At 37.1% G+C, this 24903-nt stretch overlaps 4 protein-coding genes across 4 annotated transcripts; 2 read left to right on the top strand and 2 right to left on the bottom strand.

The window, feature by feature from the left end:
• The first annotated feature begins 522 nt into the window (after nt 1–522).
• On the top strand, nt 523–3521 carry LOC141906342 (uncharacterized). Its single transcript, XM_074795589.1, has 6 exons — nt 523–650; nt 1193–1601; nt 1760–1870; nt 1964–2023; nt 2171–2422; nt 2721–3521. Exons 1-6 carry the CDS (start codon nt 528–530, stop codon nt 2954–2956), a joined length of 1191 nt encoding a protein of 396 aa, XP_074651690.1. The 5' UTR covers nt 523–527; the 3' UTR covers nt 2957–3521.
• Nucleotides 3522–3665: 144 nt separating this feature from the next.
• On the bottom strand, nt 3666–5129 carry LOC141906163 (ciliary microtubule associated protein 1A-like). The gene is made up of 4 exons (XM_074795385.1): nt 5081–5129; nt 4717–4827; nt 4471–4581; nt 3666–4147 (listed from the first exon to the last, which is right to left on the bottom strand). The coding sequence occupies exons 1-4, from the start codon at nt 5127–5129 to the stop codon at nt 3666–3668; spliced, it is 753 nt and encodes a 250-aa protein (XP_074651486.1).
• Nucleotides 5130–5443: 314 nt separating this feature from the next.
• Nucleotides 5444–9831, top strand: LOC141905219 (WD40 repeat-containing protein SMU1-like). Its single transcript, XM_074794034.1, has 11 exons — nt 5444–5478; nt 5907–5973; nt 6223–6366; nt 6675–6827; nt 7105–7344; nt 7718–7954; nt 8200–8327; nt 8417–8518; nt 8794–8986; nt 9062–9214; nt 9553–9831. Exons 1-11 carry the CDS (start codon nt 5453–5455, stop codon nt 9649–9651), a joined length of 1542 nt encoding a protein of 513 aa, XP_074650135.1. The 5' UTR covers nt 5444–5452; the 3' UTR covers nt 9652–9831.
• A 929-nt stretch (nt 9832–10760) lies between these two features.
• On the bottom strand, nt 10761–24867 carry LOC141905115 (uncharacterized). Its single transcript, XM_074793882.1, has 30 exons — nt 24778–24867; nt 23509–23603; nt 23345–23433; nt 22703–22976; nt 21892–22097; nt 19506–19637; nt 18972–19125; nt 18280–18359; nt 17604–18029; nt 17316–17441; nt 17105–17235; nt 16907–17012; nt 16701–16760; nt 16334–16528; nt 15856–16050; nt 15653–15757; nt 15289–15426; nt 15043–15189; nt 14830–14958; nt 14536–14709; nt 14350–14448; nt 14074–14208; nt 13593–13756; nt 13426–13516; nt 13022–13157; nt 12849–12940; nt 12685–12753; nt 12023–12225; nt 11503–11581; nt 10761–11416 (listed from the first exon to the last, which is right to left on the bottom strand). Exons 2-30 carry the CDS (start codon nt 23588–23590, stop codon nt 11369–11371), a joined length of 4065 nt encoding a protein of 1354 aa, XP_074649983.1. The 5' UTR covers nt 23591–23603; nt 24778–24867; the 3' UTR covers nt 10761–11368.
• Between the last annotated feature and the right edge of the window lie 36 nt (nt 24868–24903).

The following is a 24903-nucleotide window of genomic DNA, read 5'->3' as shown; positions in this document are numbered from 1 at the left end:
AAGGCCCAGGCCCACCTAACCATGACCAGGCCGCTTATTTTCTTGTGCACTTTAATTTCAACGAGAAAAACCTCAATAATTCTATTGTTTCCATTGATCAAGAAGTAATTGTAACGTTCACTGAAAAAAGCATAACTGACTGGCAACAAAATTATGAAAGTAGTATTCGAAACGAACAGTGAAATCTCGCTGACTCACAATTTTCGCTGACTTGTTATTTTCGCTATTTAATACACTGTACGCAAGCTGGTCAATTATTTACATTAATCTTTATGTTAGTTTAGTGTACAAGTCCTCAAAAAACAAATAGATCGCTTATTACACATGGGATCTGACACATTATTTTCACACCAACGGATACATTGATAAACTGATTTCGACTTTCAAATAATCATTGTGTGCTGTAGCAATTAAATGGTAACATTTGGTCTCTAGATGTTCAATTTGACGATCGAAATTAGCACTATGCACGTACGTGTGTTATGTGTTATGTAGCCGGTTGTTTGGTTCGTTAGGAGTGTAATATAATGGTCTGTGGTGCCATGATGATTCCGGATTATTCGTTATGGGAACACCAGGATCAACAGCAGTGCGAAAAACTACTGCAAGTGCACGGCAGCCCACCCTCGATGCCGAAACAAAATGACAAGGTAAGCTAAAACTGAATGATGTGAATACGGAACGTGTTTCTTACGGAACTGGAAATGACCGAGATGAGCTAAATTAAGATGATTAACTTTGGAAATTAATCTTGTTCGAAAGCCTCTAAGGAGCTGTAGTTTGTTTGATAATTCTCGCACCAGTAAATGATTTCCAGCTCGAAGTACTTGTATATATTTGCACTATTCGTGCTAAACAGAAACTGCAATATTCGCAGCGCGCAGCTATTCCGAAATATTCCATGATTTATGATTTTCTGAAAAATGAATATTTTACCTATCGACCTAATGCGCTTCATGCTATTGGTGGGAACTTGTTTTGTGCGAGAATTATTTAGGAAAGTCACTATTAAAACCAGTTTGTCTCGAGCGACTCTTTATTGACTCTTATTAAAACCACTTTCGAGTTTAATTCACAAGCACGGAGGAAGTTATAATTGTGCAGTCTCGTTTGCTAGTATATATCTACCTCAGGATTGCGTTCAAACTTCAGACAATCTTTAATTTAATTTTTCGATACGATCATCTTACAGCTACCAACGATGTCGAGTAGTAGTTACGGATCGGCTTACGCTGGCGGTGTAAGAGGTTCGAGCCTGGGACGCGAGTATCGGCCTGGATTACCGGATAGCCTCACGAGGGAATATCGTCAAATGCATCAATTATCGTCAGATAGCAGCTCCGGGAGAGAGTATCGTCAGTACCCGGCTGAGAATTATCTTCATCCTCGTGAATATCGCCATCAAACTGCCGAGAATTTGTCTCCTCGGGATTATCGACCAACAAGCGAACAATTTCAGCAGCAAAGTCCGTTAGTTGGTCGCAGAAGTGAACTGGGATTGGAGGATATGGCACAGTTGAGATACAGTCAGCATTTAGGAAATGGTCACCATATTATGCAGCACATGAAGACTCGACAGTCATATACCTCCTTGACTAAAGGTACAGTTAGTTAGATAATTAATTTCTCTTCAAAATACATAGTTTAGATCCAAACGATGATTCAAACTAAGATGGAACTCTCGGCTGCTGCTGCTGGTGCTGGTCTTTTTCTATCGATAATCTATATAAACGTTTTCCATTTGTTTCTTCGTGTTAAGATCAAGCGACGAAATCCAAGTCAATATTCAGACGAATAAAGGTAGCGCTAAAAGAATCGGAAGATAAAGGCGAATTCCTGCGACGATGTGTAACTATTCTATGTACTTCTTGTGAGTAAATAGGAAGCACCGAAAGCAAATACATTTAGTCGGATACAATCCATCCATACCGCTAATAATATGTTATACGGTTATATATTTCAGTTTGGATTATTATACCTCTAGGTCTATCATCAGCATTACCAATATCAATGTTTATCGTAGGTGAGTGAGTGGGCCACAATTCAATCGCGAAAATGAATTGGTTACAAAAACTAAAAAATAGTTTGAAAAGTGAAAAGATACGTAGTCAAAAAATGCTGCGTTTTGAGTTTTGAGTTATGCATCTTCATGTTTCATTTTTGGTTGTAGGTACTTCATATCTCGACCAGTGTCCAGCGGAGAAGTTCGTTCCTATATTTATGTTGGTGGCAGGAATATCAGGAATACTGGTCACATTAGTTCCGTCTGTACTGATGATAACATTGATTATCATGCAAAGACTCGAATGTAAACCACTCCGTACGAACGATCCTCACGCGACTCCGCTGACGAATTGCATCTTTAAAATGTGTCCCTTACTGGCATTCGTAAATATACTCGGTTTGATGGTGTTCGTGGCCGGTGAGTTATATACGGAATTAATCCTGAATCTCTCTGACCATTACACATGTTTACTTACAAATACACGATCAGTAAATGTCTCAGTATTTACATAAGACTATATGACTAACAATGTGACGAAAGAAAGATTTTCCGCTTGCCAGATTTTCATCCAAAAAGCAAAATTGAAATTGATCATTATCAAACGATTCTATATATTGGATATTTCATGGCCTAACTTCGTGTGTTTGGATACATAGAATATCAGTTGGAAATGAGGTTCTTCCTGATAGTTGCCTGTATTGTTTTCTATTGGCAGGTAATGTGTGGGTATATCGTTTGAAGAATAAATTTAACGCTGTTCGCGATGAACCAGGCGACCCGATCTATTGCGATCCGTGGTTGTATAATTACGCGTTTTGGGTGATAAGTTCTTGTTATGTTGTAGGAAGCGTTTTATCGGTGATATTGTTGATAATCTGTTGTCTATCGATACGCAATTGTAATCGTAAAGATAAATTGAGGAAAACTATGTTAGCCGAATCGACCGTGTGACTGATATCTCACTGATAGATTATCCCCTAGTTCGTTACTGTTTATGGTCATTGGCGCGATGCAATAAAAGCGGCACTCTCTCAGCTTTCTGGAAACCCAGCTGGTGTAAAGATCAATCATATATTTATTAACGATGATGAATATTCTTATCGCCTTCGCATCGTCGATTCAAATCAAAGCTTTGAATATAAACCGGGACTCGATGAAATAACGATTGATACGATACGATAATTTATGAGGTTATTACGTCCCGAAATGGACAAAACATGCATCGATCAATCGGTTTCAATGCGCACAATGTGTCTCCGGAATAAAATGGATTTTCAGTGACAGCCGGCCTTGTATTGATTCAAATAAGTAATATTCACTAATTATGATTCCTTCACCTATTCCACGCAAACAATAAAAACATTATTTGGACCATTGCGAGGATTTTCCAAACTTGTGTTGCAGCGTTGGAGCGTTGAGAATCTATATCCGACTGAAGGAGTGAAATATCTCATTTTTCATCATTTATTCAATAATTTACTGTTTATTCGAAAGCGCAGAAAATTGCGTGTAACAATAAGGCATAGTACGTTGGATGAAAGTTAACTCGGGTATCGGTACATGTTTATAAAGCTCAAAATACTGTATAAATGATAAATATCGAATGAAATAAATATGTAATTTTTTCTGTAAGTTCAGCATGAGTGACGTCATTCGTTTTCTATTCGGAGACTTCGATGATTAACGGCGTGACGTATTCTGAGTGGCGAATTCCGAGCGAGAATTTCGGCGGGGCAGCTCGGTTGATATGTACGCATTCTGGACGATAGGCGCCTGGTCCCGGTTTCTTCGTGTTGTCGCCGGGCATAAAACTGCGTCCGAGCATCGAATAGACCGGCGCTCGACTCTTCATCGTGTTCGGTTCGATGCTGTTATATCGTCCTGGTCCGGGAGTTTTAGCGAGATCTTCGGCGAAACCACCGACAATCGGGCGGTCGGTCATAGAATAGCTGGGCGCTGAACGACGATTCGGTTGATACGGACCGACCAGTGGAGGTAGACGGTAAATATTCGGTGACGGATTAGCGTCTCGTTTACGGTACCTAGTACGCGCTGACATGGAATAAGCAGGCGCATGGGTTTCTCCTTGAGGATGAACCTTTTCGGGTGAATAAGCGCCCGGAGCCGGAGTTTTATCATATCCTGGAAATAAGTTTGAGAAATTTATAGATTTTTACTAAAGAGTATAATTTACAACTTTAAAACTTTTGAGGTAACTTCGAAAGACTGCAACTCTATAGATATTTGTGTTCATCGTACCGAGAAGTGACTGATCAAGCAGAATTTAATGAGCCAAAACCCACACAGTTGATTTAAGTAATTCTATGAGTCTTTTTGAGCATTTTCTGTTTCCCAAAAACTATCATTCGTCCTGAATTCTGGTTTTGAATTTACCACCTTCGTGACCTCGTTAATAAACTGAAATTAATTATCTATCGATTTCTACAAACCGTTATTTAACTTACTAAGATTTTTTGGACGACCGAGAATAGAATACGAAGGAGTTCCGTCTTTGCCGTGTCGAGTAATAGAAGATTCAATGTGATAACCTGGTCCCGGACTACAGTCGTTTGCATCTGACAACGAAAATATATTTAAAAGAAATGTTATCATACCAACGACAGGGCCTATTCACGATAAGACTCATTAATATACATTAGAAAAACATTTTCACTGTGATGCAGAAAGCAAGACGATAAGTAATTACTAACATAGATTTTTTACTCGTTGACCAAAGGTATAAGCCGGCTGAACTCGTTTGGTTGAATCATGATCACTGTAACCACAGGTTGATGGAAGGCCATATCGCCCAGGACCAGGACCTGAAAAAAGATTTCCAAAGAATAAAATCCTCCCTCGGGCGCTTGCTGTCTTAAAAGTTTAAGAATAATTGTTTTAAGAGGCGATACCCCCTGAATGAAAAGATTGAAATGAGTTTGCCCTCGAGACCGGCGTAGCGCAGTGGACTAGTCCTCCAGTCCCGAAGTTGGATACTTAATTTTTAATGAAATTTATGTTTTGAATTACATCAATTTCAATAGAGCCTTTCTCTATTTAGTTTATTTTTAAGAATACCTCGTTCTTTTGCTGCTATTACAATTTCCTTTGGATTTTCATTTGCCATGATGGTGTATTGCGCCGTCCGTAACGTTGTCCTTGGTCGTCGCTACCTTGCAACGGTTACTATGGCAAGTGAATCTCAAGGGAACCAGTCTACTGAAGTCCGTTTTATCTCGGTCAAAATAGTTCAATAATTCATTTGAAACATCAATACATATTTCCTTTGAAGATATATTAAAATCATTTTAATTCTTCTATCATCATCATTTGATAGTTTCTCATACGATAATGTATGTAAATAGAAGAATATACAAATATAAACTCGTTAATATTCAAAACTAAATGACTCGTATCTCCACTCGCCATCTGGCGGAATAATCGAACACTATGGCGGTGGAAATCGAGTCTACAGAGTAAGTTTTTAATGTTATTTTGCTGATACTTATTTCATTTTATCAATGATACCCTTCTTCAAGGATTCATAACGATTTTTCAAATAAATATCTCAGTGTGAAATACGTTTTAGGTGAAATTTTAGCGAAGATTTTGAGGAAATCGAGCAAACATTTCGGGTTAGGGTAGTCTGAGTTTAAATCGCCTAAAAGGCAAAACAAGCATAGCGTCTACTGAAACAAACTCCGGTCTATAATCAAAGCCAGCATTCCACTGCACAGGGTAACTGGGTCGAATTTTTTATTTTGGCCCCCAGCTAATGTGACAAGCCCCTCTGTGGGTGCATGCCAGCTGCGTATGTTGTTGTGGTCACGTCGGGACCTGTGTCTGTGGACGTGTGAGTGATGATGATCTCGTTGATTTTATGTATTGTTTTGTTTATTTTCAGTGTGGTGCGTTTAATCGAACAGTATCTAAAAGAAAACAACTTGTTCAGAACCTTGAGCATTTTACAGGTATTTATGCCCAACTACATTTATCGAATACTCTTATTTCTATTTATTTGAACAGATTTCAGGAGCCCAGTCATTACAAAACCAGATGATATGGGTCTTAAAAGGAGGGTTAACTTTGAGTATTGATTCATTAAGCCTATTTTCTCCATAACCTGACTCAGCTGAAGCACCCAAAGTCTGTTCAAATACTCCACACTGCTGATTCATCAATCATTTTCTATTTGTACGTTGATGTATTTTTATTTACAGGAAGAGAGTGGTATATCACTGAATACAGTCGATTCTGTTGATAGTTTCGTATCAGATATAAACAATGGTCATTGGGATACAGTACTTCAGGCTATACAGAGTCTTAAACTTCCCGATACTAAACTAATTGATCTTTACGAACAGGTACGAATATAAATAGCGCCCTCCCTTCCAACTCAATGATAATGGTCAGTTGAGAAGTTATAGATTCAAAATCTTTTGAAAGTTTCCCGGGTGTGTTGATGGAAGTATAGTTTGATCTTAAGATGAACTTCGTCAAGTTTCATTAACTGATCTGTTAAAGCGATAAGTTTATTCAATTTTAACGAGAATGTGGAAAAACGTATGTGGATAGAACGCTGGTAGCTGGTGGATCCTAACTTGCAGTAACATTGTTTCCGATGCAGTGAAACGGTCGAATGAATTATAAACTGTTTGTATTATTTATATAGATTGTAATAGAACTGATAGAGTTACGTGAACTCGGAGCGGCGAGGTCTTTATTACGTCAAACGGATCCGATGTTGATGATGAAATCCACACAAGCCGAACGCTACGTTCACCTCGAGAATATGTTGGCGAGGTCGTATTTCGATCCTCGTGAGGTACGTAAGTTCCATCAACAGTTCGGCGATCAATATTCTGTTTTAACCGGAGAGCCACTGACCTGGAAAACGAAATGTGAAGAAATGTGGATAATGTTATTGATTACATGATTCATGAAAAATGATTAAATTGCTTCATTTTAAACCTACAGTCACTCAGGGAATTTTGTGTAATCACATGGAATAATCAGGGGATTTGTAAATGGGTGAATGTGGTCAACCTGTTTAACTGATGTTTACCGGTACTTATAATTGGGCGTTGTGTATTTATTCGTAGGCGTATCCCGAGGGACAAACGAAGGAAAGGCGCCGAGCAGCGATAGCGCAAGCGTTATCCGGAGAAGTAAATGTTGTACCGCCAGCTCGTCTCCTAGCGTTATTAGGACAAGCGTTGAAATGGCAACAGCACCAAGGATTGTTACCACCGGGAACAACTATTGATGTATTCAGAGGTAAAGCAGCCGTACGCGAACAAGAGGATGAAAAATACCCAACACAACTCAATAGAACGATTAAGGTACAGTATCAAAGGGTTCTTACTGATCAGGGAACATCAGAGAATTCTCTGACACTCGAAAATCAGGGGGGAAAATTTGGGAATTCAAATTTTTGGTAAATGCTGCAATTACTGACTGATGATTCGCATACAAGGAATCTATTTCTAAGAAAAAAGCCAGCTGGGGATAATTCAATCATCCAATCAAGGGAATACTTTGGTCAGGAAAAATAAGGTCGAATTTTGGATTCACTCATCCGTCAAAACCCTGACTGCAAAAGCCATTTGTGTTTGGATCATTAATAATCTTCAGAAATTTGAGAAATATGTATGGAAATTTTTTGTCATTTGCCTCAAGTTGACAGTAAACAATATGTTGTGATTTTGTTCACAGTTTGGTCAGAAATCGCACATTGAATGCGCAAAATTCTCCCCCGACGGACAATATTTAGTCACCGGTTCTGTGGATGGATTCATCGAAGTCTGGAACTTCACGACTGGTAAAATACGTAAAGATTTGAAATACCAGGCGCAAGAGTCGTTCATGATGATGGACGATGCCGTGTTGTGTATGTGTTTCAGTCGCGATTCAGAGATGTTAGCAACCGGCGGACAGGATGGAAAAATCAAGGTACCGATTTAATTTATGCTGGGAGCATATTTTAAGTGGGCTTCAATGAAATTACGATGTTCGACCAAAAAACCACCTACCGTTTATGCAATTAGTATTTAAAAGAGGGCAGCACCTTACTGTCTATGAAGATCCACTGAGTTTACATAATGCGATACGGTCAATCTTAGCGTTTAGGAAACGAAAGAGTTTAGTTGCTGTTTTATAAATTCATAAATTGCTCGAAATCATCGATTAATTGTTAGGTATGGAAGATACAGACCGGTCAATGTTTACGACGTTACGAGAAAGCTCACACAAAAGGAGTCACCTGCGTTAACTTTTCCAAAGACAGCGGTCAATTGTTGAGCGCTTCGTTCGATCAGAATATCAGGTAGTAGAAGATTCCGTTCAAACACGATGTGAATCAGTCTTCAATTTCAGTTTCAATTAACAAACAAAACTCTCATCTAATTATTACAGAATACACGGTTTAAAGTCGGGAAAAATATTGAAAGAATTTCGTGGTCATTCGTCATTTGTTAATGATGTAGTGTTCGCACCAGATGGTCATCATATAATGAGGTACCGTATACAGTCAAAGTCTGTTATAATGCTATCTTTTTTAATGTCACTGCTCTTTTAATGACACCATTTTTCAGAGAACAAATTTGCCGAATCTTACTCAAATCAATGGAAATATACAACCATTCTTTATACCACCATTTGTGATAATGCCATCTTTTTCAGTGGTCCCAACAGTGGCATGATAAAGGACTGAACAGTGGCATTTTAAAGTCATTATGAGTTACCGGTAGTAGAATACCGTTACTGACTAATTTTCTGTTATTATTTTACAGCGCTAGTTCAGACGGAACGGTGAAAGTTTGGTCGATAAAATCGACGGAATGTACGAACACGTTTAAGTCTCTGGGAGGTACGGGAACCGGAGATACGACCGTTCATAGCATACATCCAGTTCCGAGAAACGTCGAGCAATTCGTCGTTTGTAATCGATCTAATATCGTCGCTATAATGAACATGCAAGGCCAAGTAAGTTAAATCCGTACTGATCGTGCGATTTTAGTTCCAAGATCTATATAATAATGCGTGCCGTATTTGTTTCAGATTGTCAGGAGTTTCTCTAGTGGTAAACGTGAAGGTGGTGATTTCGTCTCGTGTACATTGTCACCGAGAGGTGAATGGATCTACTGCGTTGGAGAGGATATGGTGCTCTATTGTTTCAGTGTTACCACTGGCAAACTAGAAAGAACGCTGACTGTGAGTTGGACTAGAATAGAATGCTATTATTAAATAAATGAAGAAATCCCACACTTCGAATTTGAATTATACGATCAAATTTATTATTATGAAACCACAACGTTTCAGCTGGTGACTAACGGCCATCATCAGGTGGAATGTTAGTCAACAGCCGAAATGTTGTGGTTTCATAATAATAAATTTGATCGTATAATTTTAAATGCGAAGTGTGGGATTTCTTCATTTATCCACAGTATACACGGATTATAGTGTTTATTCGACAACTAATGCTATTATTACAATAACCTCGTTTCAAAATATCTAGTCATTTTACGAGGAATATTTTTGTAATTTTCCAGATTCATGAAAAAGATGTTATCGGTATCGCCCATCATCCCCATCAAAATATGATAGCCACATTCTCGGAAGATGGTTTGCTGAAACTGTGGAGACCGTGAACACTATTTACATTTCTGTTCATCCTGCATTTTATTAAAGTGAATTGAATGATTAGTGTAAAATATCTCTAGCGGCATCTCGGGGGGAGTTAGTTGAAAAGGGAATTGTATTTGATTATGTTGTAAGAGGTAAAAATAATGTATATATGAATGTTTTTAACATAAAGTCAAAAAAATAAAAATCTATCGTAAACATAATGAGCAAGACTTTTTGGTTTAGATGATGAACGCTTGAAGGATTTTACACACGGCAATCACGATCTTTTCCATTTCCAACCCAATTACCAGTTTTCTGTAGCAGTAAGCTTTCCCAGTGTAAAGTGTTCGTTTATACTAAGTGACCAGCACTGACCAATCAGAGGGTAGGGTTAGGTTTAGGGTTAAGCATGTGATAATCTGTTTATACCAGGTGACCAGCTCTGACCAATCAGAGGCTAGGGTTAGGGTTAAGCATGTGGTAATCTGTTTGTTTATACCAGGTGACCAGCACTGACCAATCAGAGGCTAGGATTAGGGTTAAGAATGTGGATGATTTGCATACCAGGTGACCAGCACTGACCAATCAGAAGCTAGGGTTAGGGTTAAGCATGTGGAGTCTGTTTATACCAAGTGACCGGCTCTGACCAATCAGAGGCTAGGGTTAGGGTTAAGCATGTGGTAATCTGTTTGTTTATACCAGGTGACCAGCACTGACCAATCAGAGGCTAGGATTTGGGTTAAGAATGTGGATGATTTGCATACCAGGTGACCAGCACTGACCAATCAGAAGCTAGGGTTAGGGTTAAGCATGTGGAGTCTGTTTATACCAAGTGACCAGCTCTGACCAATCAGAGGCTAGGATTTGGGTTAAGAATGTGGATGATTTGCATACCAAGTGACCAGCTCTGACCAAACAGAAACTAGACAAGAGGCATAGAGAAAAAAAGACGATTTGCGGGCAACATACACACCATTTGCCAGTGTTTCATCAAATTCCCAGAGAGAAATAAGTTCCTTTTGTTTCCTGAAATGTATGAGTCGAGTCTCTGTGAAACAAAGAATTTAGAAGACTAAAACATTGTTTGTGTGTACAATAATACTAAACTAATAATAAACCGACCAGCGGTTTGTGTTTGATTTTATTCATAAGATTTAGTTAAACAATTTTATACAGAAAATGTACTGCATCTAGCAGATAATAATCATCACAGCAGATTCACTTTCTGATAAACCTTTTAATTGAAGCATTATTTGTAATACCAGTTTTCAATACTTTTAGGCTCATTTCACATATGATTATTGCACATGATATTTTGTAAAAGATATCGATATAAAATCAAGAGATCAATCATAGAACATTAACTTGATCTAAAATTAGTAATACTACAACATGTCATATAATTGTGGACGGAATTGATTTGATTGCTCAAATAGTAAATGTTTGTCAGCTTTACTGCAGAATTGAATTGTTAACCAATTCATATAAATCTGGCACCATCATATTGCACATGAATCATCAGCTAAATATTTATATAATCATTTTTTTACTATCAGTACTTCGGTTAAATGAAGCGTGAGATCAGCTAAAGATACATATAGGCAGAGTGTGTTTCCTAGTAAACATGTGATTACATTTAGGAATATAACATAACATATACTGTAGGCTATCAGCTCTTAAATCAAAGAGATTTTAAACCACTCGTAGTCTGCGTAAGGTCTGAACTGTGCGTTTACCAAACTAAAGCTCTTCGTCAACAGATTCTCCTTTCTTCATTTTGTCAATTATCTGCAAAGAAATATCATAACTTGATGAGTAAATCTGACAAGAGATTTTACCTACTCCAATATTCATCAACTGAACAGTAAACCTACCCCTTTCAATCGAGCGATTTCCTTATTGTCGGCGTTCTTTGAAGCGTCATTAGTGATCAATTTGACTCTCGAAGCGTATCTGAAAACATTGTTTTGCCTTCTCTTAATTCACAGCTTTATTCAAAGAAATGGCTTTCAACGACAAACGATTTATTTTCACTGCCGTAAACTTCACCTAACTCAGGATAAACTGAGATCAGTGATTAGTTGGTCCGTGCAGTACTGTTAGGCAAGGTTTTATGAATGTTAGTTGACCCTTCAACCGTATAATATTTAGAATAACATATAATATGTAAAATAACCAAAACATTTCATTTATTCTCACAAACTTCAAGAATCAAAAATGCACGTCATATGAAATGTTATGATCATGTTATCATGAAACTTGAATACACAGTAAATGTCATACAGTTGACAGGACAGCTTATATTCACAATACTAACTCACAACATCATCGGACATAAGTATGAGTTGGTGATGTCGGAGTTAGGCGAAGTTTACTATAGTTAAAGGAACTTACGTGAGAGAGATGACAGTTTCATCTGCATTATAATCAGCTGGCGATATATTGACGAACATCAATGTTTTTGCGTTTCCCCCGAGTGAGTCTTGCATTAACATCGTCAGCTTGTTGTTTCTGTAAGGTATGAAACTTTGTTCGCTCGACAACGCCGAAATCACATCTCCCAAAGCAGACAGTGATTTATTAATCGAGTTCGCTTCCTGAAATAATATCGAACAAAATAAACATTAGTTTCCGATTGATAATCCCTGAATACTGTATTCTTCATATTGATCTCGAGCTTATGGCCAATTGATGATATCTTTTAAATTTATAATCCTAACAGTTTTGAGATTTAAGTGAATCTGATCCTCATACAGAAACAGCTATCATTTCTGGTTCTCTGATGATGAGATTTAGACGAACAACGACACAATAAACTGATCGATTCTCAGTGTAGAATGTAATGAACGATCTGAGATGATGCCAAATGTTTGTCATTCTGACAGTTTTGAGATTTATCTCGCCTTTACAGAAACAGTTATCATTTCTGTTTCTCTTATGATGAGATTTAGATAAATCTTAAAACCATTAGAATGATAAACGTTAAGTATCGGTCAATTGTGGAATTGTTCTTTACTTTCTACACTGAGAAGACATTAGTTAATCAATCTCATTACCTTAAGCTGTTCAGGACTGGCCTCTGTTTTAGCCACACGTTCACTGCCAGCTAAATCAACCAGACTCAACTATAGAAAATATCAGTAAAACATCAGTAACAAAGAGCCTCATAAAATTCCTGGATTATTTTGAAAAAAGATGACGACGTGCATTATTAACAGACCTTTCCTCTAAGGACGGCACCAGTGGATTTATTAGTACTCTCGATGATGATTCCGATAATCAAATGTGATCTGGAGCTTTCAGCATTCATTTCTAATAAACGATGGTAAAACAATTATCAAACTGAGAATAGGAATAGCAGTGATGTGATGATAAAAAGTTAGAATGACTTACTAGTAGACGCGACGTGACGATTTTTAGACCCTTCCTCAAAGATGAAATTCAGTTCTTTTGCATTGGCAGCAATTTTAACTTCGGCACCTTGAACGAACACGAGACCTTTTTTGTCTTTCTTAATATCCATACGATCCTAAAACCAAGAGGAATGAACATGCAGCTTAAACTCAAAAACAATGTATAGATAGATTAGCCTCTTTCCTCCTTTTACAGATTCCTTATTCCTTAAGTTTTCACCGATTTTTCCATCAAATATCTCAGCAGAAATGTCTTGGTTTAAAATTAATCATGATAAAGAAAGCTGTGGTCAAAAGCATGTCAAATTTCAAGAGTTTCCCAAGAGGTCAGAGGCTACACTGGATCAATTTTGAGAAGTCACTAGTAAATGAAAGGAGTCTTACATCATGAGCTCCTGATTTACTAAACAGATCGAGCAGTTTATCGTTGTAAAGTTCCATCATGTAAACAGACACCGAGAATGTGAACTTTGACCTGAAATTCAGAGAGAATTAATCGATGAAAGTATCGAATACAAACGCACACGAATGAATAACGCTTTCAATCTTACTTGTTCTCTTCGATGAGATCGTATATTCTGTTGAAAGCTCGCGGAGCGATACCCGGGAAATTGCCTTCTCGATCTCCGATCATTGTGAATGTTTTACCAGATCCGGTTTGACCGTACGCGAATATACATACATTATATCCATCCACTGCAGATTGTATCAGATTCTACAATTAAAACATTACAGCCATTTCTCATTAATGGAACGGTAGAAATTCACAATAAACACGAAACTGAAAAAGTCTCAAAACATTGGAAATATTAAAAATTTATTAAGAACTCCAAATTTTCTTTAATCTATTTCTAGGATTCTTGATAAGTTTCGGTTTTTTCTATTATGCGTTCAACTAAAAACCATTTTCAAGGAATGACGAACATACCTCAAAATTCAGAGTTTTTGTTAAATTTTTGATGCTTTTAAATTTTTCAGTTTTTACTATTATCAGTTTGACGTTCTAATTTCATCATCACGATCGGTACTTACATTTGTATCCTCAAACACTTTCTCCTGAGATGACTCGGGCATGAAGATTTGATCGAACTGGAATTCTTTCAGACCGCGATTTGAATTGATGTTGATAGTGTATTCATCGGGAGATTTGATTATCGCCACATTACCCTGAAATACATAAACGATTAAATCAATATGAGATTGACGAACAAATTAATGTAAACTTCGCCCTGCTGCTCATCACGCCATCTGGTGGGATAGCTGGTTATGCGGGTTGCCCATTGATGTAAACTTCGCCGTGAAACTTACGCGACCAGTTTCAGATTTACTCAACGGACGAGCTCGACAATATACACGAATCTTTCCTTTCATATCTTCAACCATGTTGTAATACTTCTTTCTCAATACCTGTGAATACATCACTGAGATATTGAACTAACAGAAACTAACATTTGACATACTTTTCAAACAGCTGCTGTTAGTGTTTGTAATCACCCTTTCACTATTGTAGTTTTCAACCAGTTCATTGTTCTCTTGTCGCAATTTTTTTGCTTCCGATTCTATTTCTTTCAACCTCACAGCGGCGTCCTGTCCGGCTTGGGCTGCTTCTCCGAGGGCGGCCATCTCGGTCGTTAATTTCATCAGTTTGTTCTGTATATCATCGAATTCCTACATAAAGAAAAGTCACAAAAAGTGTTTTCGATTAATTACCGATTTACAACTAATAAACATTTTCAAATTTCAATTATTATCAAATTATCTTTTTATAAAGATTTTCAAAAATCATACCTTCTTCAAATTCACAAATTCTTCATCACGTTTTTTGAAATTATCATCATTTCGTTCAGCTTTCTTTTTCTCCAACTCATATTTCTTCTCTAACTCCTTCAATACTTTCTCCTGCTTTTTCTGTTGTTTCTATCAATGGAAGAAAATAGTGTTAATCATTTCAATGTTCAATCTATCGCAGAGAACTCGCTGTTTATTATATGTAGTTCTTACTAGATCCATGCCACCAGCTCCTGCCCCAGGTGCAGACGCTCTCTTCAGTTGCGCTTCCAGCTGCCGAATCTGGTCTTTAAGTTCGGTATTTTCCCGTTTAAGGCCAGCACTCTGATCTTTACCAGCTCCAGAATCTTTGCCAACTTTCTATATAGCAAAAGAATAGAGTATATTTGGAGTATATTTGAAAACGATTATGAATTCAAACAAAGATTCCCTCTATAAGTATCATTCATCGAATCTTACAGGTGCAGCTGCTGCATCTTTTTTCTGTTTTTCCAGAAGTCTTTCCAGGCCCTTCACTCTCATTTGCATCTGTGCCTCAGAATTGATCAAAGCATTCTTCGACGCACTGACTGCGGCTTTTTCTTTCTCAACCTTAGACTAAGATATGAATATAAAATTTTCAATTAAGCTTCAACAACTTGAGATACGATCAATATTGTCTAGCCTTAAAAATTGACAAGAAATGATTTCAAAAGTTTTTCTGACATCACATTCGTTACTTGTGAAACTAAAGGATTGATTTTGTATAGCCTTAAAAATCCGACAAGTTACTTGCGAGTACTGAACCATATACATTAATTCAAAACTCGTAATAAAAGCCTACCACACGTTCTCTTAGTTTCTTCACTTCAGCTATAGCACTCGCTGGTAATGATTTATGACGTTCATCTTCCAACTGAGTGATCTCATTCTTAAGATTTTCAATTTCCTGAAATATTCGATATAAACAATTTGTCAGTCGTGATACAAAACCATATAAATCAAAATATGAACAGACGATCACAGCGTATATACACAGGTATGCACCTTTTCCTTGGTTTTCATTTCTTGCTGGTGATTTTTCTCTACAACCCCTATAACCTCCTCACTATCAGCGACAGTTTCTTGATCTTGTTGAGCTTTCAGAATTTCCAGTTCCTCTAGAGTGGCGGCGTGTGCAGCCTGCTCTTCAGCGAGCAATGATTCTAACTCGATTATACGATTATCATCGACTCGTGCTTCCTGAAATTATACATCTATATTCATCGATTGTGAGGGTGGATTTAGGAAAAGATGAAGGCATTTCCAGAGGTTAAAGGAAGGTATCTGGATCCGTACCCGAAAATTTGGTACAAGTAGGCATTCAAACAGGCTTCCAGGTAATATAACATGTATTGGTATACAAATTGCAAATACACGTAGTGCTTTCAATGGGTAAGGTCAATCAAAAATTAAAAGGGTATCCAGACTCCTTGGACACGCCCTAGAGGGTATGCTTGATTGCTCAACTTTTTGACTATTTTACCTGGCTTGTATTGTCACTAGAAGCAGTTGAGATGGGAGGATTAACCAGCGGGGCCACAACACTATCAGCAATTGGAGCTGATTTTCTAGCAACTTCCAATTCATTCTTTAAATTCGAGATTTCTTTACGTTGCGAGGACAGCTTTTCTTTAGCTTTAATCAGTTTTTCATAAACAACTGGATCGGGTACCAGAACCTGCGAAAGTGATTTATAGTTAACAGTGATTCACAGCTCACTTCATACATTTCAAACGACAAATATGTAAATTTTCAATTAATACGCAATTAATCATAAAATGTTTTGGTATCTATACTTTATGTTTATATATTTGAGAAATGAACTCATTCACTCGCTGTTTAAAACATACTTCAACTGTTTTCACTTGTATTTCAGGAGCAGCAATTTCAGGTTTCGGTGCTTCGGGGATCTACAATCAATATACACAAACAATTGATGATCTGAATGTATTTAAACACAGTCTGAAAACAGCTACTTTTTCTATAAAGCGTACAGACTGTAGATGCAGTTATTATCATTCACTATAACTATAATGACAGTGCAGTTTGTACTGACCTGGCCACTTTTCAGTTGTTCAAGTGTTTCAACTTGTTTATTCAAATTCTCTACCATCCCGGCCACTTCATATTTCTGTGTGTAAATCTCTTGTATCCCTTCAGACCTACATACATACATACATCATACATTTTAAGCGTAATTCTAAGAATTTAAAGAAGGATAACTTTAACTGTTTTATTCATGACTTTCACTTACCTGTCATTCTCAGTTGGCATCCTTCCTTCTCTATCTTTAAATTCGCTTTCCCATTTGTCTAAGTCTTTATCGATATTTTCGAGCTCTTCTTTCATCAACGCTTTGTCGTTTTCAACTTTTTTTAACTTTTCCTAAATTGAAAAAAACGCTATATGATATTATGACGATATAATGGAAACTATTGATAAAGCTGAAATGTATCAGTACTTACATCAGCTTTCTCCTGATCAACGATAGCAGCTGCAGCTGTTAAAACCGTTACTTGAGCTTGTAGAGTTTGGAAATCTGACACGCGTTCAGATAATACTTCATTCTTAGTTTCCAACGTAGCGATCAACTGAAATTATATTCAGTTTAGAAAATAGCAATATGTGTTCCACCCAAACAACCGTCAACCCCTAGATCACCACTCACCACGTTCACAGAATCGTACGGTACTTAAAATTATCTGTTACTTCAAATCATTTACACGTATTTCAAAGATCTTTAACTAACGTACCATGTTTGCATTGTTCAAGTCTTGTTGAATTCTATTTTTTTCTTCTGACAATTGTTCGTGATCAGACTCTAAATCTTCCAAGCGTTGAGTCAACTCATCGATTTGATGATTGTCGATAACCTTCACGACCGTCGGAGCAACAGCCGGTATAGGTACGAGTTCAACCGGTTTGATTATTTCACCCGTATCTACGGACGCAGGTGCAGCGGCACCTGTATCTACAGGCAGAGCAGGTGCAGCAGGTGCAGCAGCACCAGTATCTACTTCATCGCTAGCAGTAATTACGACATCAGCAGGAACAGGTACAGCAGCTGTCGTAGAGACAACTTCTACTTTGTTTGCTGTAACTGCATTTAGTGCTTCATTTAACTCGGATTTCAAGCGGGCAACTTCAGACTTTTCAGCATCGAGTTCACCTTGTAATATCTATAGAGATTGCAATCAAAACATGACGACTTTCCACTAAAAAATGTATGCAACCGATGTATGTAGAAATCAAACTTAATTAGATTATCGTTTAAGGACAATTTCCATACTTTAAAAAAATGTGTCTAGTTGTATGTGGATACGAAATTCATTGATTCGATGTAGTCATAGTTGAGACCCTCATTTTGCTGACAACTAATGAAAAATGATCACTTACATTACTAGTAAATTGAATTGCAAAAATACCTACTTTTTTATCGCGTGTGAAATTTTCAATTTCAGTTTTCTTTGCCAGAAGTTCTTCATCACGTTCTTTTAATGATTGTGTAACTAGAATAGATGGCATCAATAAATTATGGCAATGTTTGTATAATATTCTAACTACAACAGTGCAGTTGTACCGGTATATCAGATGCATGAGGAAAGAATTGGTTATTGGGCACGTTTTAAATTTGAATTCAGAATTCATGAATTGTAACTGCTATCTAATGGAAAGTTATTCAGTTCAGCACGCAAGATATAGCAGTGGTGCCCCATATTGCCAGAAAAATCAAACCAGCAGAAGAATGTATTCAAAATATTTTAAACAATACAGGGATGCTATCAAACTAATTCAGTAAACTAATGACAAGAATTGCTTCTGGACCCAGTTCCATAGTTGTGAGTGTGAGTTTTCTCTTTGAGTCCATTTTCCACGTTTTAACTCAGCAACTGTGGAACTAGATCCTGTAGGTTAAACAGGATTAAACTGAAAAATAGAAATCACAAAATCGAATCCGACAACGAAGTTGAACCTGGCAAGCGCTGATAAAAAATCATTTGTTACATAACGAAACATTTCGTTTAGAACAATCTCAATTAACATAATGCAATCGTGATTAGGAAATTGAATCATAAAGCGTAACAAAAATCTGTATATCCAAAAACTGTAACAGTACACACCGTTATTCAGCTGTTGAGTTTTGTCATCGATGTCTGACGTTAAACTATTGACTGCCTCCTGTTTTTCAATGAGCGCGCGTGCAGTAAGTGATTGTATGTACAGCAACAACCGGCGTTTTTCCTCCAATAGCGTTTTGTTTCTCATACTCAAACTCTGTGTGCGAATATAAAGAAAGGTAATACATTCTTACTTCTATCATCATAACAGTCTGCTGATTAAAAAAATATTCATGAATAAGCGAAAGTCATAAATATTCTTTTTTTTCTGTTGTTTAATTTGAGCACGGCTCATCTGCCTTAAATACGTAAGGTCGATATTTCAGCTTCCCCACCGTGAGAAACTAAAATGTTTGATTTAGTTGGTATCGTTTTTCTTCAAGTTGAAATTTAAAAATTTGATTCCAGATTAACCTTTTTATGGAACCGGACCAAAGGATCACTCGATGATAAGTTGCTCATAAGATAACGTATCTTTCCATCAACTATCAACTGGTAAACTGAAACCGATATTGAAATAGAAATATAGTTACTTACAATTAAAGCTTCATCCCAATAATGTTCCTTTCTCAGCAATTCAGTCCTGTGAGCTTCGATTACTTGTCGGAACGTTGTCACCTTCTTGCCATATTGTTGTCTTAAACTCAGTATGAATTGATTAAACTGGTTCTACAAAAAATGGAAAAACTCCTTGAAATCAATTTCTCTTATTCAATAATTCAAAGCAAGTCTTTTTCTTCTCGAATGCATCAGAGGAGCTTAAAATGTCTGAAACCGTGAGTTTTTTAAAATTCTTTTATCTGATAAAATTCAAATCTGTACCTGGATTAAAACCTCATTCTCTATTGTGACTGCATTATTACGAATAGCTTTGTTTAAAAGAGTAAAATCAACTGACTAGACCACCACTTCACTTCAAACAGTAATGATAAACACTATGAGCATAATCAATAGGTTCATTTCATTAAATGACAATGATGACCAAACTAGAAGCCTCAGTAATGATAAACACTATGAGCATAATCAATAGGTTCATTTCATTAAATGACAATGATGACCAAACTAGAAGCCTAGAATGCAACATGTGGCAATATATGTCAATTGTGTAATACACTGTTAGTATCAGTTACTATATGTCATGTATATGTAATCAGGTTGAGAGGATATCGATAATCTTCTACTTCCTGTCTTATTTTGTCGCCTGAAAGGCACTTAGCGGGTATTTCGTTTTTAAACTCTGATTTAAACAGGTTAGCATATTTTTCTCATTTTAACTTTTATCAGGATCAGTTTTTTAGTTGTTCTTACACATTTAACATAAATTAGGTTGTGAAATATCACATTTCCGCGTGTATTACTATTTCTAGATGAAGGATTCGACGCTGACGATGAGGACAAGATACCGAAATGCGGTGAATTATATCGGACTATTCTGTGCAGTTTTTGGGATCTTTTACGTGATCAACTGGAGCGTAAATCCGGCGTATAGGTCACAGCGAATCAAAGCCGTTCATCTGATCTACTACAACTTCTATCAACCAACTCCGCATAAACAATACATCGTGCCGAACATAATGCATTACACGTGGCCGAATGATTCCAGTAACCGACAGTTTCATTTCGTTCATTTCTTAAGCGTTTTAAGCGCGTATAAGTTCAATAAACCGGAGACGATCTATTTCTGGTGCGAAGAACCTCCCAGAGGGAAATGGTGGTCGGAAACGGTTTTGTGGATACGGAATTTAAAAGTTAAACGGATAAAGACGCCGCGTGAAGTTCTCGGAATGAAACTGCTGCGCGCCGTTGATCGAGCGTTCTTTATGGGTTTGCAAGTTCTATTCGAATACGGCGGTATTTACGTCGATTTGAACGTGATGACTTTAAAATCATTCGCCGCGCTTCGTACGTACGATACAACAATGGCAATGCAATACGACGAGTATCTTAGCAACGGAATCGTCATCGCGAAGCCGCAATCGCGATTCATCGATCTCGTATACAGATCGTGCGACTCGAATCAGGTCGAAGCCGATATGAAAGAACAGGCTTATTATACGGAGAAATTACCGTACGGCGTAGCGTTATTTCACCCAGAACTCATTCACATCGAAACGAACATGATAACCTTCCCGAATCACTGCGACTTCAATCAACGTAACGCAAGTTGTGTCCGGGAATTCGACTGGAAGAATAATTATTGTCTCAACACGTATAATCAACTATACAACGAAGCGCAGCTCGATCCCGATGCGATTAAGAGATTGGATAGCGAAATCGGTGAAATATTTCGCTTCATTTATTACGGAAAAATAGATTTAATTGATTAAGATTTGAAGAGCAATCCGAACCGTATCGCAGGAATTAACTCGTCTGAGCTACCTTTTAGCTCACTGGTTAGAATTTTGTTTAGATTTTGAAGCAAGCCCAAATTTCACAAAATCAATTGAACACTGGCCGAGCCACTTTAACAGAATTTAACAGTTAATGGGTTTTAATTTGTAGCAACAGATATTTTCAAATTTCTGGTTCTTACAAGAGAAATCACGAGAATTAACTCAAGAATACGTTCAATATGTAAGAATTTCTTGTTTTCTTAGTTTTCTCAGTAAAGATCAGGTTTAAATTGCTGATGAAAGAAAATTGAAGTTTTCTGATTTAGTTTTTAGAGGACATATGTAAATATCAATTATAAAGTCTAAGGCCTAGCTACAACAACCGTAGAATTGCTTTTAGATTCTTTTACAATCTTGACAATCTGAACAGTTTTTAACAGTTGCATAATTTATTCAACAGGGTCATATCAATCTATTATAAATCAAACGCTAAAATATATTTTCTAATCTATTTATCAATCTATTATACATCAAACTCTAAATAAAATATATTTTCTAATTAGACAATGTTTTTAAAACTGATGCGTTACCTGCGATTCTTTCTCGATCGTGCGAAAATTCCCTTCGATGTCGCGGATAATTTCGACGTGTTTTGTCTTCATGTTCTGCATATCATCGAGAATCGTGATGACGCATTTCTTCGCGTATAAATACGGAACGTACGCGTGTTGATCTCCACCGCGAGGAATCAACGTCGATTCCGTCTCCGATCGCGTCGAAAATAAACTCCTCAAATCTATGAAATGACACAAAAATTAGAGTTTAACTTTTTTGTGAAACTGGGCCTAGTAGATTTATTTTTCTTAAATTCTCTTAAAAATTGACTTTTTCTATTGTATTTCTTAAAATGATTACTGACTTAATCATGGTGGCCATTTATTTGACTTGTTTTCCCCAGACTATTCCCCTATTATGCACGTTGACTTGAACAGCTAAGAATCCGATCGATTAACACCGTCAAATATATAAGACATAAACTGAAACTATTCGACGATACGCATGATCTAGCAATCTCAACAAACTTTTCTGACTTTTCCACTGACTTTTCCATGATTAAAACTTTTTTTACAAAATTCCCTGATTATTACCCGACTGCTAATGAAAAAATCTCCCCGATTTCCAGGAAAATGGCGCCAACCTGTTGACTATATATAATCTTACATAATTCCTGGTGCTATTACAACTGGATCACTGCATTAAAGTAGTGAGAGGTGACTTCATTCCAAATCTTACTTGTCATATATTGCATTTATTTCATTTACTTCAAACTATATTTTTTATTCAATGTAAATAATTGTATGTGAAATAAGCTTGCCACAGCTCTGATAATATCTACAATACCTGATTTAGAGTTTGCGTCTGATTTCAAAGAAACCGAGCTACCAACAGGGGCGGGATGGACGACATTTTTTCTCAATCCACTCAACAAGTCAATCTTACTACCGATAGGCGTGCTCGGTTTTGAACGTTCACCATCCATGATAGTTTTAGAAGTATTTGGTGTCTCCGATAGTTCTACACTTTCCGTTACGTTTCTCTGCTGCTGCTTTCGTAATTGGCTTTCTCGTTTTTCAGCCTCATTCGCCCCTTCTTTCGATAGTTTTTCGGCATTTTTCTGTCAAAAGTAAAACAGGAAATCTTACAGACTGATTTTCCCAACCATGATCAAAGTGCAGATTCAGATTCCCAAAGTTCCAATTCGATACCTGGGGGAAGACCCAGGGATTTTCTAGACAATATTTTTAATAGTATTTTTCACATTGACATGGAAGATAGAGATCTTATTAAGGGCAAATTTTGATCCCGGCCGAAGACTCAACGTAACTGGGGGTCCCAGCCCAGAGATTTTGAAAATAAAGGCTTAAGCTTTGCCAATTTGAGAACATAGCCATATCTACCAATGATGGAGAATCTCCGAGATATTTTGTTTAACCATCATATTAAGTAGTCTTTATGAATATTTGGTATGATGGATTGACTCACTGGTGCATTATCAGTTTTATTGTTCTCTTCAGCTTCTTGTACTGATATCAAACTACTTGCTGATGAAACGAGGCCTTCATTTCTGGTGCCTAACAAAAACAGAAAGCACATATAGATACATCATATCATCATATCATATATCAAGAGGTTTTTGCCACATTTACCACTTATAACATCGCTATCCTCAGTAGAGTTCTGTATCAATGAATCCCGTGATTTCCTTTTAGCTCTGGATTTCGTAGCCATCTTCTTACAAAGTCTATCAAAATATTGCGGAATCAGAAAAATAATAGATTAAGGTATCGATTACATAAAGCATTCGCTCAGGTTTGAATGTTTGACAGGCCGTTAATACGTGTTCATGATAGAAGGTTCAAACTCAAATCCTAGGCCAAGATTTACAAAAAACAATTTCCAGTACCAGTACCACATTAATTACGTTAATCTAGATTTTATTTTAAGAGAAGTAAAACTGAGCCCACGGTCCTAAAAGTAAGGGTGAATAGGCCCTCACGGATGTTTGAACATCGTTTAAAACTGAACTAATTTTTTGTTAAGATGATTTGTTAAGATGACTAATAGGTTAGAGTCGAAACGACGAATCAATTATAAATTATTAGGGCAGAGCTTGAAAAAGGAAATTTTTCGGACTTCATCTTTCTCATTTTATTAGTGTGAGATTCTCTATGTATATCATTACAACACGGCCTATAGTGTTTCATCAATGGTTATAGTGACTATTCATATCATAGATCAATCTTTTCTTGACTCTTCGTGACTTGAAATGAACAGCAGGAAGCCAAAGATTTTTAACTATGCTGAACTAGTTATTCAAACACGCAAATGCAATTGTGGATTCATCGGTGTTCTGTACTTTTCAACTCAGCTACAATCTGTTCAACTGAACAAACTAGCTTTACAAGTCAAGTTAAAAGCTGCACTTTCCATTATACTGTTTTTCAATAGAGCACCTGTCAGTGTCAGGAAAGGAGTTAGTCTGAATACCGGTCGTTGTTATGGGTTCCCTACAAGCTACGGGTTCCCTGCGGGTTGTTTGTAGAACGACGGCTAGGTACTAGACTATTTCGCCCCAGTACCTACTAGCCGTCGTTTCACAAACAACAGGGAACCGGTAACAACGACTGACGTATTCAGGGCATAGGGACGAAATAGTTAGGCTATCTAATCGTTGGTGGCAAGCTTTTTATAATCGGATGGGCTAATACCAATGTGGTTATATGTGGTTTGTGAAAATATCCGATCGTGAAACTAAACCACTGACAGATTAAGGACTTTGTTTGGGGGCGAAACCGTGGATGGACTGGTTGGGACTTAAAAAAGTTTCTGGTGGAAATGACACTTGCGATTTGCACCCCAAGAAGCAGTTCTATTAACTATTAAAATTGAGCCAGCCATCTAGCATGCTGTATTACCCGTTTTGTCTAAATAACTGTAGTTGTGGCGGGATACGTGTGTTCACGAATCAAATGTCATCATGTTGTTGCTATTTACATAGGATATGTTTGATCAGTCCGGTTCATAGTCCGGTCCGTAAATTC

Source organism: Tubulanus polymorphus, chromosome 5 (genome assembly GCF_964204645.1).
Source record: "Tubulanus polymorphus chromosome 5, tnTubPoly1.2, whole genome shotgun sequence".
In the NCBI taxonomy this organism is placed as follows: Eukaryota; Metazoa; Nemertea; class Palaeonemertea; order Tubulaniformes; family Tubulanidae; genus Tubulanus; species Tubulanus polymorphus.
This window is presented reverse-complemented; position numbering and strand designations above follow the sequence as displayed.